General features: G+C 40.7%; 1 protein-coding gene across 1 annotated transcript in view; it reads right to left on the reverse strand.

Annotated features, from left to right (window-relative positions):
* Window positions 1–11,731: 11,731 nt before the first annotated feature.
* FAM89A (family with sequence similarity 89 member A) overlaps window positions 11,732–14,052 on the reverse strand; it is an 18,708-nt gene continuing 16,387 nt past the window's right edge. The window contains exon 2 of the mRNA XM_069064908.1: window positions 11,732–13,021. Coding sequence (XP_068921009.1) covers window positions 12,758–13,021 — 264 coding nt within the window. The 3' untranslated portion in view covers window positions 11,732–12,757. The remainder of the gene's footprint in view (window positions 13,022–14,052) is intronic.

A 14,052-nucleotide genomic window follows, 5' to 3' on the forward strand; every position in this document is an offset into this window, starting at 1 on the left:
TGGCCTTTTCTCAGTCATCATTTTCCTGACCCCTCTACTGCTTTTGACGTGTTGACCACTTCCTACTCCATTCATTCATTACTAGACATTACTCTCTTGACACATCCTCCTATTTGTGTGGATATCCTCTCTCTCCTTGGGTGCAGAGACTCCATGCTCTCATAGTTCTCTTCTTGTCTCTCTATGCTTTTCTCTCTACCAACTCCAAATCAATGATCCTATGTTCCTTTTTTGGTTTTGTCCTTTGCTAAGGGATATCTCATTTATCACCACAACTTCAACTACTAGCTCAGTGCAAATGACTTCTGAAGCTATCTATTCAGTCTTCATCACTGTGAGCTAAAGACACACATTTGTGGACACCCTTCAGGACATCTCAATCTGGATGTCCTACCAGCACTCAGATTCAACATGGACAAAATCCAAATTATCTTTGCCTCTGAACCTGCTCCTCTCCATTTCCTTCTGACTTTACTATTTCTGTTCATGATAGCACCATTCCTCCATATTCATGTTTGCAGCCTTAGGATTGTCTTCATTGCTTCTCCTTCCCTTACTATCCACATACAGTTACCAAGTCCTATTGATTCCACACTGACATCTCTTGTATTCAATCCCTTCCTCTCTATTTCCTCTGCCACCAGCCCAATTTAGACCCTCATCACCTACTTAGGATATGGCAATAGCCCCCTAAAAGATATTTCTACTTCTGTATTCTCCCTGGTCCAATCTATCCTTCATATTTGCCAGCATATTCCTTCCCTATTTTTCTGATCATATCACTATCCCAGTGAGGGTACCTACCCCTTCAGGAGTTTCTTTTACCTGTGGAGTAAAGTTCAAACTCCTCTTCTGACATTTGGGGACCCTTCATAACCTGGTACCAACCTACTATTTCAGCCTTATATTACTATTTTTCGTCTGTTCTAGCCTAGCAAAATGGTCTACTCTTCTTCTGTATGGGGTGTTCAGGGAAGACTAGCACCTGTGGTATGATTTTCAGGATTGCTCACCCACCTTTGGTGTCTGCTCCCTAATGCTCATTGGTGGCAGTGGCCACACCCTGGTAAACATCTCAGCAGATGGGCTAAACCAAGTTCAGAGTAACTAATGGGCCTCAAAACCATTAGTGAGTTAAAAGGATGTCTACCACAAGCATTTGAAGATTTCCCTTGGTGGAATGGGCAGATGAGAACAATTTGTTCCAATAGTCATGAAGGCAGCTGAAGCAGGCAGAGCTTGGTTGGTCTTTGAAGACGCCAAGGTCATCCACTAGTCATCCTCATTTTTGCCTTGCCACTGGACTTCAATGACTCTAGAAGACAAAGTGAGGCTGATGACTTTGCACAACTCTTCCTCACTTCAATCCAATTTATGCACAAGTCAGGACATCACCCCATGATGTCACTGGTCCTCTTTGAAAACGGACAAGCTACACCATAAGCCCTTCTGCCTCTGAGTTTTGTTCATGTTATTCCCTTCCTGGACTATCTTCCCTCTCTCTCTTTTAACTTTTGAATTCCTGCCCATCCTTTAAACCCTAGCTCAAATGCCATGCCCACTCTTGCTCCTCCTTTAAGCCCACCTTTTCCCCCATCATCCTCAATTTGTTCTTTTCTCCCAATTCTCCCTAATGCCTACAAACATGTTTGGGTCTCTTCTATTTGTCTAAATGAGATATACAGTGCTTTGCAAACCTTAAAGTGCTATATAAATGCTAGCAACTATCATTATTATTAGCTTTATCTAAAAAAAAAAAAAGGAAACAATCCTTTCTTTTTACCTGATGCTCCCTCAACTTATCTACCCTTTTATTGCCACACTTTTAGAAAAAGTGGCCTACACTCATGGCCTTCCTTACTTTCCTGCTACCTATTCCCTCCTCAACTTCTGGCAATATGTTTTCTTGCCCCACTAACCTACAAAAATAACTCTCCCACTTCACCAATGACCTGTGAGTGGTTACATCCAATGGCTTTCAGTCACTCCTCATCTTCTGCCTTCTAGAATATTTGATACCATTGGCCATGCCCTCATTCTGAATAGTCTCTCTTGGAGGTATTTAGGACACTTCTCTCTCCTGTTGTTCTTGTTGGATAATCATCTTCCTACCCATGAAGTTCAGGTGTTCTACCAGACTCTGTCCCAGATGTTCTCTCTCTAGCAAAGATTCTCAACCTTTTTTGGGGGGGTCATATATCACTTTGGCAGTCTGGTGAATCCTAAGGACCCCTTCTCAGAATAATATTTTTAAATAAAGTAAAATAAATAGGATTGCAAAGGAAATTCATGCAATTATCAAAAAAACTAATTTTTTAAACAAGACCATAAATCCCAGGTTAAGATCCCCTGCTCTACATGTTCTCTTCTTTAATGATTTCAGCACAATTTTTATGGCTTAAATTATCATCCCAGAAAATGACTCCAAAATCTTATTAATCCTAGATTGTCCCTTGAGCTCTAGTCTCATCTCCCAGCTTCAGTCTGAATATCTCCACTTGAAAATCCTATCAGCATATCAAACTCAACATATTCTACAGTGAAATACACATAAACACACACACACACACACACACACACACACACACATCCCACTAGGCTTGAAGCCTCAAAGTGATTGGATTGTACCTTTCCCTTAGTCCCATCTAATCAGTTGCCAAGTCTTACCCTCTACAGTGTATCTCACAACTGTCCCCTCCCTTCCACTCATGTTGCAAACACCCAAATTCAAGCTTTCATCACTTGTCATCTAGACTAATTTAATAACCTCTCCCCTGCCTAGTCATCCTTCACAGAGCTCCCACAATAATCTGAATGCCAAAGTCAGACCTGTCACTCCCCTTCTCAAAATCTTTCAATGACTTTCTAAGCTACCTTTCCAATTTTATTTCATACTACAACCCTTACCACATCCTACATTCCAGCCAAACTCAACTGCTATTCATTCTTCAGTCTCTCACATCCGTGCATTCAAACAGGTTAAAATTGTCACCTAAAATGTCCTCTCTCCTCCCCTCATCACCACCTACTGAAATATTTTTCTTCTTTCAAGGCTCAGTTCAAGTGCCTCTTCTCCACAAAGTCTTCACTCATCTCTCCATGGCTTAAATTACTGAAATTATTCCCTCCTCAAATGGGCAGCGAGGTGGTACAGTGGATGGTACATGCTAGGCTTGGCATCAGGAAGACTCATCTTCCTGTTCAAATCTGGCCTCAGACACTTACTAGCTGAGTGACCCTGGGCAAGTGAGTTGGAGAAGGAAATGGTAAACCATCCCAGTACCTCTGCCAGGAAAACCCCAAATGGGATCATGGAGAACTGGACATAACTGGAAAACAACAGCAAATGTTCCTAGATAATTTATCTAGATCTTTCCTTTACCCCATTAGTCCACTTGGAATTATACTTACTTCCAAGTCTACCATATCCTTCCCCCCGCCATTAGATTATAAGCTCCTTGAGAGCATGATTTATGTCAAAATGATATCCCAAGATTTATCTGTGGAACATGAGCTGTGATGTTTTTGCAAAGTCTCCAAGAATGAAACCAATCTATCCACACATAGATTACAGAAGTATTGAAGAATTTGTTGCAAATCTATTGAAAGAAAAGACAAATTCTGTTTGGAGAGAAAGAGAGAGGGAGGGAGGGAGAGAAAGAGAAACATTGCTGCTTAAAGTTCCAAACTATATTTCTAAGTCTATGAAAGTTTAATTCATTCAAAAACTATTTACTAAGCACCTACTCCATGTGTAAAGCATCGTGCTAGACCATTAAATCATGATCTCTTTCTTATACCTTTAGGTCACCATTTAAATTTCTTACATGTTCTTCAATTTTTATCGTTATTCAAGCATAGTGGCAACTCAAAAAACCTCAAAAAGAAATCATTTTCTTCATTAAAATACTTTATTTTTTTCCTTTTTTGGGGGGCAGGGGAAGGGCAATTGGGGTTAAGTGACTTGCCCAAAGTCACATGTCTAGTGTGTCAAGTGTCTGAGTCCGGAATTGAACTCAGGTTCTTCTGACTCTAGGGCCAGTGCTCTATTCACTTCGCCACCTAGCAACCCCAAAATACTTTGTTTTTAATCTTGGGTTAGGCTGTATTCCAGAGGTAGGGAACCTACAGCCTTGAGGCCACACATGGCCCTCTAGGTCCTCAAGTGCAACCCTTTTGGATTCAAAGGGCTGCACTTGAGGTCCTAGAGGGCCACGTGTGGCCTTGAGGCTGCAAGTTCCACACCCCTGCTCTACTCTGATCCAAGCAAGTTATTTCCAACCTAAATCTTGTCTCCAAATGGCCATTTTCCCACAAGAGTGATTAATGTTCATGATTAGACCAGTTCCTCCCTTCAAAATTAATTGTAGAGCCTTTAACACAAGACTGATACTATGGAATCTGAAATATCTTGTGATTCTTTTCAACCAAGTCAGAATAAAAAAAAAATTGATAGGCTCACTAGTTCGCTAAGTCTATCAAACAGAAAGCAAGCTTCTGAATTTAAAACTTTATTATAGTTTTCAAAGCGTGTTCCATTAATTTTCCTTTATACTTTTTATTGAAGACATCTGGTTTACCACTGATTTTGAAACCACGCAAAAATGCCTACCAACTACTTCTTTAAGAAGGACAAACACCCATCAGCAGACAGAACTTTTGGAGTTGATTCAAAATCTCACCTGCTGGACAACTCAGATTCCAGAGCTGTCAGAAAGCACCTCCCTGAAACTCCTCCAACATGCCACAAGCAAGTGTCAGAGGGCAGTCCCTGGAATTTAGTGTGGAAGCCTCTCACTCAGCAGCAACTCCATGAACCACGCCTGTAAGCCAGGAGCAGAGAGATACTCTTTGGGATTTAACCCCACCCCCTTTTAAATTCCACTGTCTCCGACTTCCTCTAAAACTCCAAATGGGCATTATTGGAGAGGAAAGAGCCTGGCAATTCTAGAGAATTCCAGTTCCACTGCTAACTTGTTATTTCACCTTAGGCAAATCACTCCAGTTTTCCTACCTAGCAAAGGGGGATAGAAACACCTACCAAATATCCCTCCCAGAGCTGGGTTGTTGTTTTTTTCCCATTAAAAGAAATTATGATGAATTTAAGAGGAATAGGGACTGGATCTGTGATTTCATTGATATCCATAACCCTTAGGTGAGAAAACTCCCTCTAACAATGCAAGTTAGCACTTTCTATGCAATTTACAGTCTTAGAAAGTTGCCTGGATCAACCAAGGGGTTGAGTGGTTTGCTCAGGGTCATGCAGTCACTATGTGTCCGAAGTACTACTTGAGCCCAGATCTCCCTGGTCAACTGCCTATCCACTCTGCAGCCATCAGCAAAAACATTCAAATAAACATACAAAACAAGGAGTAAAATCTCATATCAGATTCTTAGCATTTAATAAGATAGAAACAAACATCAGACAACCCCAAAATGCTTTAATCTTCCCACCTCCTTCCAGGTCTATTTCAAATTCCACTACTTTTTAGCCCTGATTTTTCTTTTTTTTCCTCCTAGTTTTATTTTTATTGATATTTTGTTTTTACATCACATTTGTTTCCAGATATAGCCTTCCCTCCTCCCCTAACAATGGAGCCATCCCTTGCAAGATTAAAAAAGGGAACAGTTCAACAAAACTAACTACTTCAACACTGACTGAAAGTAAATGCAGTATTTCATACCCACAGTCCCCTTAACTTCTTTGCTGATGGGAGGGAACTCTTTGGGGGCTGTTTTTGGCTAATATAATTACAGTGTTCAGTTTAGCATTCTTTGTTCTTTCCAGTTACATTGCTGTAGACATTGCATATATTATTTTCATCTCAGAACTATTGTAAGCCTAAAATGAAATAATCAGGGTGAAAGTGCTCTAGAAAATAAAAAAAACATTATGAACATATAAGGCAATATGGTCCCTATGCAACAGATGGTCTGTTTTCTGAAAACCAGCTCTAGCCAAGTATGAAGAGGATCACCCCTGGGAGACTGGCCACTTGAGTGATGGGCTATTTGGTCATGGCAACACATGGAAAAACCTAAGGCATTACAGCACCATTACTGCACTAAAAGCACCCATCTCAACCACAGCTAAGTGGAATCAAGGAATGGAGCTTGATTGTTTAGATATGAATCTCCATTAGGAGAGACAAGTGAGCAGAAAGGAAAAATATCTCCTGCATTGAAGTTCTGTCACCATTGTTAACAATTGTGGAAAACCTCACACAAGACTGTACAAGAAAGTGGAAGGAAACTATTTCCCCATGCATTCCTTGACCCTGCTTCATCCTCTCATGGCATTTGCCCTTAAATAGGACCCTAAGCTTCATTTATTCATTTCCTTTAGAGGCAGCGTGGTGGCCCAGTGGAGAGAGTACCAGTCTGGAGTCACAAAGAACTGAGTACTGATATGAACCCAAATGCATACTAGTTCTGTGACCCTGGGCAAGTCACTTAACCTGTCATTGTGTTTCCTCAACTGTAAAATAGGGATAACAACACCTATGTTACAGGAAAGCTGAAAAGATCAAATGAAATAATATTTATTAAGTGCTTAGCACAGAGCCTGGGACATAGTAGGGTGCTTAATAAATACTGGTTCCCTTCCCTTTCTGAGAAGGAAACAAAGTCACACGCTATTAGTGATTAGGACTAGAACCAAGAGTTCTTGACCTCCATACCAAACTCTAAATGATGGTGCCTGTGGCACTATGGCCCCCAATTAGCTTCATTTTGAGCTACAGCTTGAGGAAAATCAGGGAAGTGGAGAATTCTTGCACTAAGTCAGAAATGGGGATAATGAGTCTCTCTCCACTGTAATTTTCTAATAAGAAGTGGGAAGCTTATAAAATCAGGATCATCTTGGCCTTAAGCTTATGCAGTCCAGTGACATCCCAACACTAGCAAAGGACATATTATCCCTATCTTATAGATAAGGAAAAAAGCAAGGTGAGATCACTTTTGTTGTTGTTCAGTCACCTCCAGTCATGTCTGACTCGTTGTGACCCCATTCGGGGTTTTCTTGGTAAAGATACTAGAGTAGTTTGCCATTTCCTTCTTCAGCTCATTTTACAGATGAGGAAACTGGGGCAATAAGATTAAGTGACTTGCCTAGAGTCACACAGCTAGTGTCTGAGACCAGATCTGAATTCAGGAAGACGAGTCTTCCTGGCTCATATATATTATATACGTATGTAATATATAATTTCTATAGCCTTAGAGACCACATAGGTTCAGCCACCTAATTTTATCTAATTCAACTTTCTTATTTTACAGATGAGGAAATTGAGGCCCAAGAGGCTCATGATGTGATTTGCCCCAGAGCATACAGCTCATTAGTAGCAGGGCTAGAGCTAAAACTTCCAACAGTTCAGTGCTTTTCTCATTGGACCAAAACTGTTGTGCCCTTGTCCAGCTTTTCTTCCAGTTTTCTCTATTAGATAGTGACCCACGACTGAGCTCACAAGATCATCATATCCTGCCTCCATGATAAAACTGCAATTGGTTCTCAATGTGAGCTTTGTACTACTCTGCTCCAGTTTGGGAGGGTATCCATAACCCACAGTGAGAAAGGATTCATGCCAAGTGTTAAGAAAAGAATTCTAGTTTCATTTATTTTTCTATTCATAGACTGGCCCAGTCCCACCTCTTCCCCTAGGAAAGTTAAGAGTAATAAAACATTTGTGTGGGCTGGTCATTTTTAGCACTAAGTTTCCAGGTCCTATTTATAGCAGTACCTTGTATACTATAAGTGTGTGAGGTTAGAGAGGAAGCAGGATGATGTGTGCATGATTTCACTTGGAACAAGAAGAAAGAAGAATGGGCATACAGCATCAGAAGATAAAGGGATATATTGTCAGGCCCTCCAGAAAGTTGGAGGATAGCATCCTTCCATAATACACGTCACTTCCAATACTACCAAGCTTTGGAACAATTTCATTTGAGAGAGGCACCATGCACACCTTTCCCCCAAATTAATCAGAATGTCAGTCCAGGTGACAACAGTGTAATGTAATACCAAAAGAAGGCAACTTCCCAGGTTCAAAATACCAGCATAGGTGCTCTCTATTTTATTCAGTAACAAACCCAGAACAGAGAAGATCAAAGCATGACATCATTCAAAATACAGCATTTACTAAGTGTGATTAAATAATCTCCAAGTACTACCCCACCCCAGGATCTTCCAATCATTCAATCAATTACAAAGTCCCAGTTCTAAATACTACTCCACCCCTAGGCTATACCTTAATTAAGTCCACCACAAAACCCCTCTTCTCAAATGGAGATTAGTTTCCAAACATAGGTAAAGTACCTTCATTTGTCAATCACAGAGCACAATAAGGTCAAAAGTTCCCCACCTCCTGGATCACAATTGAATCTACCCCAGAGTTACATCAAGTTTAAACACAGCACTTAATACCCAAATGGAGGTCTTTTCTTCATCTTGACACAAGGCAAGTTCTCAGCAATCTTAGTTCCTGGAGAGACAAGGCTTAGCAAGGCCATAAGATACATTGCCAGTCCCTTCATGAATTTATCCTCTGTCTGTAGAACAGCCCTAGAACCCCTGAACACATTAGCAAAGCCCTCTCCCAGGATTTCTGTAAACATACAACAAGAAAATCCTTCTTCAGGGCTTCTGAACCAACAGAAAGGCTCCCAGACCCCTGCAACAACAGTACTGTCCCTCACCAGTGGACAGTATTCATTCTGTCTGCAGGACAGTCTCCAGACCCCTGCAACAACAGTACTGTCCCTCACCAGTGGACAGTATTCACTCTCTGTCTGCAGGACAGTCTCAGGCCTTCTTAGCGAACAGCCAGGTTCCAGGACTTCTTCAACAAAAGGACAGTCTTTCACCAGTGGACAAATCTGGCAAAATAACATCAAAACAGACAAAGTACCAGCAAAACAGCCATGTCTCCTCAGTCCTTGGCAGCTCAGGGGGCAGGTCTCAAAAGTCCAGGGCAATTCAAAGCGGCCACCAGCAATTCTCTTAGTCTCTCTCTCTCCACGAGGTGCTGCTTCCAAAAAAAAAAATCTTCCGCCTCTCTCTAGTGTCTCTCCAAATCTACCTCACCAGCTCCTCCCAGTTCAGGACTTTCTTTTCACATCAACAAGCCCATCCCACAGGTGGGATTAACAAACTCTGGGTTTTAACACAATCAATTTGAAAACCAAGCCAATACAGGGGAATCTTTAATTGCCATTACTATCACAAACAGTCTCAGAGGTCCAGTCTCAACTGGAACAGCTCCCAAAAGACCAAGGTATTCCTTTTGCAGTCACATGTAAGTGGAACCAGGGAGTTTGGGTACTAGGCTTAGTAGTCTAGTATAGGCCAGCATTTAGACCTGAACAAATGTTTTTTTTTTTTTTTCCTGAGAAATGTTCCAGAGTTTCTCAAGATCAGAAATGACCTGAAGTTCTAAGGTATAAACTGCACCCCCCCCCCCATAAGTCCAGGATCATACAGCTACTCTAAAACCATCCAATTCACCTCTCAGTTAGCCTTCCTATTTTCTTGATTTCATATAGCCCACAGCCCAAATACAGCCAACTGTTAGGTTTTTCTGATAGTAGAGAGAAGGGAATAAAATAACCTGGGTAATAGAAATCTGAGAAGCAACATGGAACAGTGGATAAAGGACTTACCTTGGAGTCAGAAAGATCAGGGTTTGAGGCCCTCCTGTGACATTTACTAGCTATGTGACCCTAGGCAAGTCACTTAATTTCCAAGTGCCCTCAGGCAACTCCTTAAGATTGTAACTTATAGATGAGTTACTGGTGACCATTAGTAGAAAGAACTTTCACACCAGGAGCTCCCCCTCCCCAGATCCACCCTTCTGTCCTCACCCCCAAACATAACAATCCACTGATATCCCGTTTTTGCCTTTAATTTTGACCTCTTTTAACATTCTTTTTTTAAATACATTTTTGTTGTTTATTTATTTCTTTTTGGAGGGGGGAAGAAGGAAGGGCAATTGGGGTTAAATCACTTGCCCAAGGTCACACAGCTAGTGTTAAGTGTCTGAGGTCGGATTTGAACTCAGGTCCTCCTGACTCCAGGGCCAGTGCTCTATTTACTGCACCACCTAGCCGCCCCGATTTTGGCCTCTTTTACCAGAACTAACAAGTTATCTTACCTCTAGCATAGTGTAATATACCGTAGGTACCTAAAATGTTTTCAAGGATGATTTATTTTTTTATTTCCAATCTTCAGTCCTCCATACATTTTGATGGTGATTTTAACAATCAAATACATGACTGAAGGGCAGAGGAGAAACAGGACATCTGAATAACCCTCTAAAATAGGGGTTCTTCCTATATCAGATTACATGTCACCTTAAGTGGTGAGGTGGAGAAAATTTGGAACTCAAAAACTTGTAGAACTGAATGTTGTAAACTAAAAATAAATAAATTTTAAAAATAAATTAGAGGTTCTTAAGTTGGGGCCTGAACTTTTAAAAAATATTTTGGCCATATTCCAATATAATTGGTTTCATTTGTAATTTTCTTTTTATCTATTTAAAAATATTCTTCTGAGAAGGGGTCCATAGGCTTAATCAGACTCTCAAAGTGTCCGCAATGCACGATAAAAGGTGAAGAACTCCCACTCTAAATGCCCCTGATAGTTGTCTGTAAACATTTGTTGACTACTTACCAAAAGTCAGTATTATTTTGAATCGATATAGGGCCAAAGTTTCCTTACGATCCATCATGCCAGCTATACCACTACTAGGTCTGTATCCCAAAGTGATCGAAGAAAAAATGACCTGTTTGTACAAAAATATTTATAGCAGCTCTTTTTGTGGTGGCAAAGAATTGGAAACTGAGGGGTTGCCCATCAATAGGGAAATGGCTGAACAAGCTGTGGTATATGATTGTGACTGAATGCTATTGTGCTATAAGAAATGACAAGCAGAATGTTCCATAAAAATGTGGGAAGACATATGAACTGATGCAAAATGAAGTGAGAGGAACCAGAAGAACATTGTATACAGTAACACCAATAATGTAATAATGATCAATTTTGAAAGACTTAGCTCCTCTGATCAAGACAATGATCCTAGACAATTACAAAAGACTCATGCTGAAAAATGCTATCCACCTCCAGAAAGAGAACTAATGAACTCTGAGTACAGATGGAAGCATTTTTTTTTAAACTTTCTTTATTTTTCTTGGGGATTTTTGCATCTGTTTTCTTTTGCAACATGGCTAACATGGAAATGTTTTGCATGAATTTACATGCACAATCAATATCATATTGCTTGCTTTCTCAAGTGGTGAGGAGCAGGGGGAGGAAGGAAAAGAATTTAGAACTCAAAATTTTTAAAAATGAATGGTAAAAATTTCTTACTTGGTAATTGGCATATATTTAATTAAATAAATTATATATATATGTATATAAGTGCATATGTATGTGTATATATGTGTGTATAGGTATGTATATGTGTGTTTCTGTGTGTGTGTATATACACATATCTCCCCATCATGCCAAGATTCCAACCCTCCCTGAAACCTCCACATCTTTCCAGGGCAGTTATTTCTAAGTCCTAGGTAACTCATAGGGGAAGTGGGGAACAAAGACATGATTTTTACATTTGTGCTGCCATGACCCACTTTAATGCATCCTAAGTTTAAAACAGAAAATAACTGCTTTCTCTCAACACACTCACAGACCACTCAGCATTATACACCCACAGATTAAATAAACTATAACAGAGGTGAATGCTTTTTAAAAGTATCACTTTAATAAATATGGTAAGGCCAACAGCAATTATCCTTTTGATTGTGGGGAGCAGTTTGACATGTGTCTAACATACTAGAACTACACTTTCAAGATAATGCTTGCAGATTAAAAAAAAAATGTTTCCAATAGCTTATAATGAAAAGTTTAAGTAATACAAAATATTGCAGTTTGCCCCAGTTTTTCCTATTAAATACAACCTAATATGAATCTCCTTCCAACTGCATGTAACTAGCAAAGAATGACTCCCCTCCTGTGGTATCTTGGGAACCAGTGGATTGGCACACAAATTATCTTAAAGGGTCACTTCTCAGTAGGTGGCTCATAAAGTTAACTGTAAGCCAGTTAGTTATGTGGTTCACAAAATGCCACTTAGCCAAGAGTCCTGAAAGCTCATTTAAACAGAAATAAAAGGGAGATGAACAGCTGCAGAATGTATTTAAAAAAGAGAACAGTAAAATGTTATTTTTAACACATGGCAAACTTGAGGCAAAAAAAAATCCACAGCACACAAGAAGGTGCAAACAACCCACCCAGGGTAGAGCCCAAATACAGAACCATATGGACTCAATAACTTCAACCTATACAGAACAGGCCAGTCCCACAATAAATGGTCATTTTGAGAAGGGGCCTTTTTTTTTCATCAAAGGGATGAAAATCTTCAGCAAAGTCTCCACTACAGGACATCAAGTATCTTGCTCTGACCCTGTTTGTTTGCCAAAGCAGAAATTCTAGCCATCAGGACAGACTGCGCCCACATATCGTGTCAATGGTGAAGGGCCTGCCCTCAAATTAATTTGGCAGCTCCCATCCCAATAGGCCTGATGACTTTCCACAGCACAACAGTACAGATTTTTTTTCCCCCGAAGTAGTGCTTACAGGAAGAGGAGAGGGTATTAACAGTCTGCCAGAAACAAACAATGGGCAGAAGTAACAGGAAAAGAGACTCTGAGGGTATCCCCCCAACACACACCCCCTACAGTCAAATGGGTCCCTCCTCCAAGTCTTCTAAATGGACTCCAGGATCCAGTCGCTGTTGGAGAGAGAAGTGACAGGCAGTGTAAAGTCCATCTGGACACCTTGCTCCCTTCCATTGTGAAGTGAGCCATGCTCCTGGAAATATTCCTCCTCTTCATCAAAGAAGCCATTTTCCAAGGCATAAGAGCAGTCTGGGCTGGAGGCTGCTTGGCAAGCCCCCTTGTATTCCTGAATCGACTCATACAAGGAGTATAGTTGACATAGCAATGACATGTCCAGCTGTCGAAGGCCAACCTTTCATGGAAATGGGGTGGGGGGAAGAGAGAGAGAGAGAAACAAAGAGTCAGCATTTCCATTTCATTTTGATTGGACAGTCCTATCTACATTCTGCTGGCATCTACACATTCTTTCCCTGAAGCTGATGATTCAATGCATCACTGGGACAGAGATTCAAGAAATTATGAATTGTGTATCACCACACCTCAGACAGTTAGTCAGCATGTCAGGGAAGGAATACTGCCTAGGGGCTGCATACATTCCATGGGGTTATCCCAGGGCTCCTCTTATGATGCAACAGTGTTGGCACACCCTGACACCTCCAGCCTGTTTCATTGTGAACACTGGGACACAAGCCCAACACATACAATCACTGTGGTCTGATCAAAAGAAAGCTCACCAGGCACTGTTCTCACATTAAGCTTCCCCCCTCCTTCTCCCCTTGCTGGATTAGCCACCAAGTAAATCAGTAATCCTTAAGATTAAAGGGAATCAACAAACCTTTAGGTACTAGGACCATATCATTTCGAAAAGGAGCAATACTAATATCTAGCAAGGTTTCCCCCTAAGTTAGTACCCAGGGTTCTTGAATTATTATTATTATTACTACTACTTATATTTATATAGTGCTTTAAGGTTTGCAAAATTTTATACACACACATATTCTCATATGATCCTTACAATCCTGGGAGGAAGGTGCTATTATTATCCCTACTTTACAGTTTAGAAACTGAGGCAGATCTAGTTCAATAATTTGCCCAAGTCAAGCAACTAGTAACTCTCTGAGGAATGATTTGAACTCAGTCCTTCTGGCTCCAAGTTGAGTGCTCTTATCCACTATGCCACTTAGCTAGTAAATGAAAAACTCAGAGAATCAGGAAGACCCTCTTTGTCTCAATGGAGCTGGTTCCCTCATGTGGCAGCTGATGCATCCATCAGCACCCAGAGTTTCTTCAGCAGGGTCTACTCTACTACAAGTCGGAAGTGGATAATTCTAGATCAGGGCCCAGGTAGAAAGCAAGTTCCTTAGTTTTCCCTGAGTTCACTTA

This window comes from Petaurus breviceps, unplaced genomic scaffold, assembly GCF_028583685.1.
Source record: "Petaurus breviceps papuanus isolate PSGF00001 unplaced genomic scaffold, PetGlider_PUasm1.0 90650, whole genome shotgun sequence".
NCBI classification, from domain to species: Eukaryota; Metazoa; Chordata; class Mammalia; order Diprotodontia; family Petauridae; genus Petaurus; species Petaurus breviceps.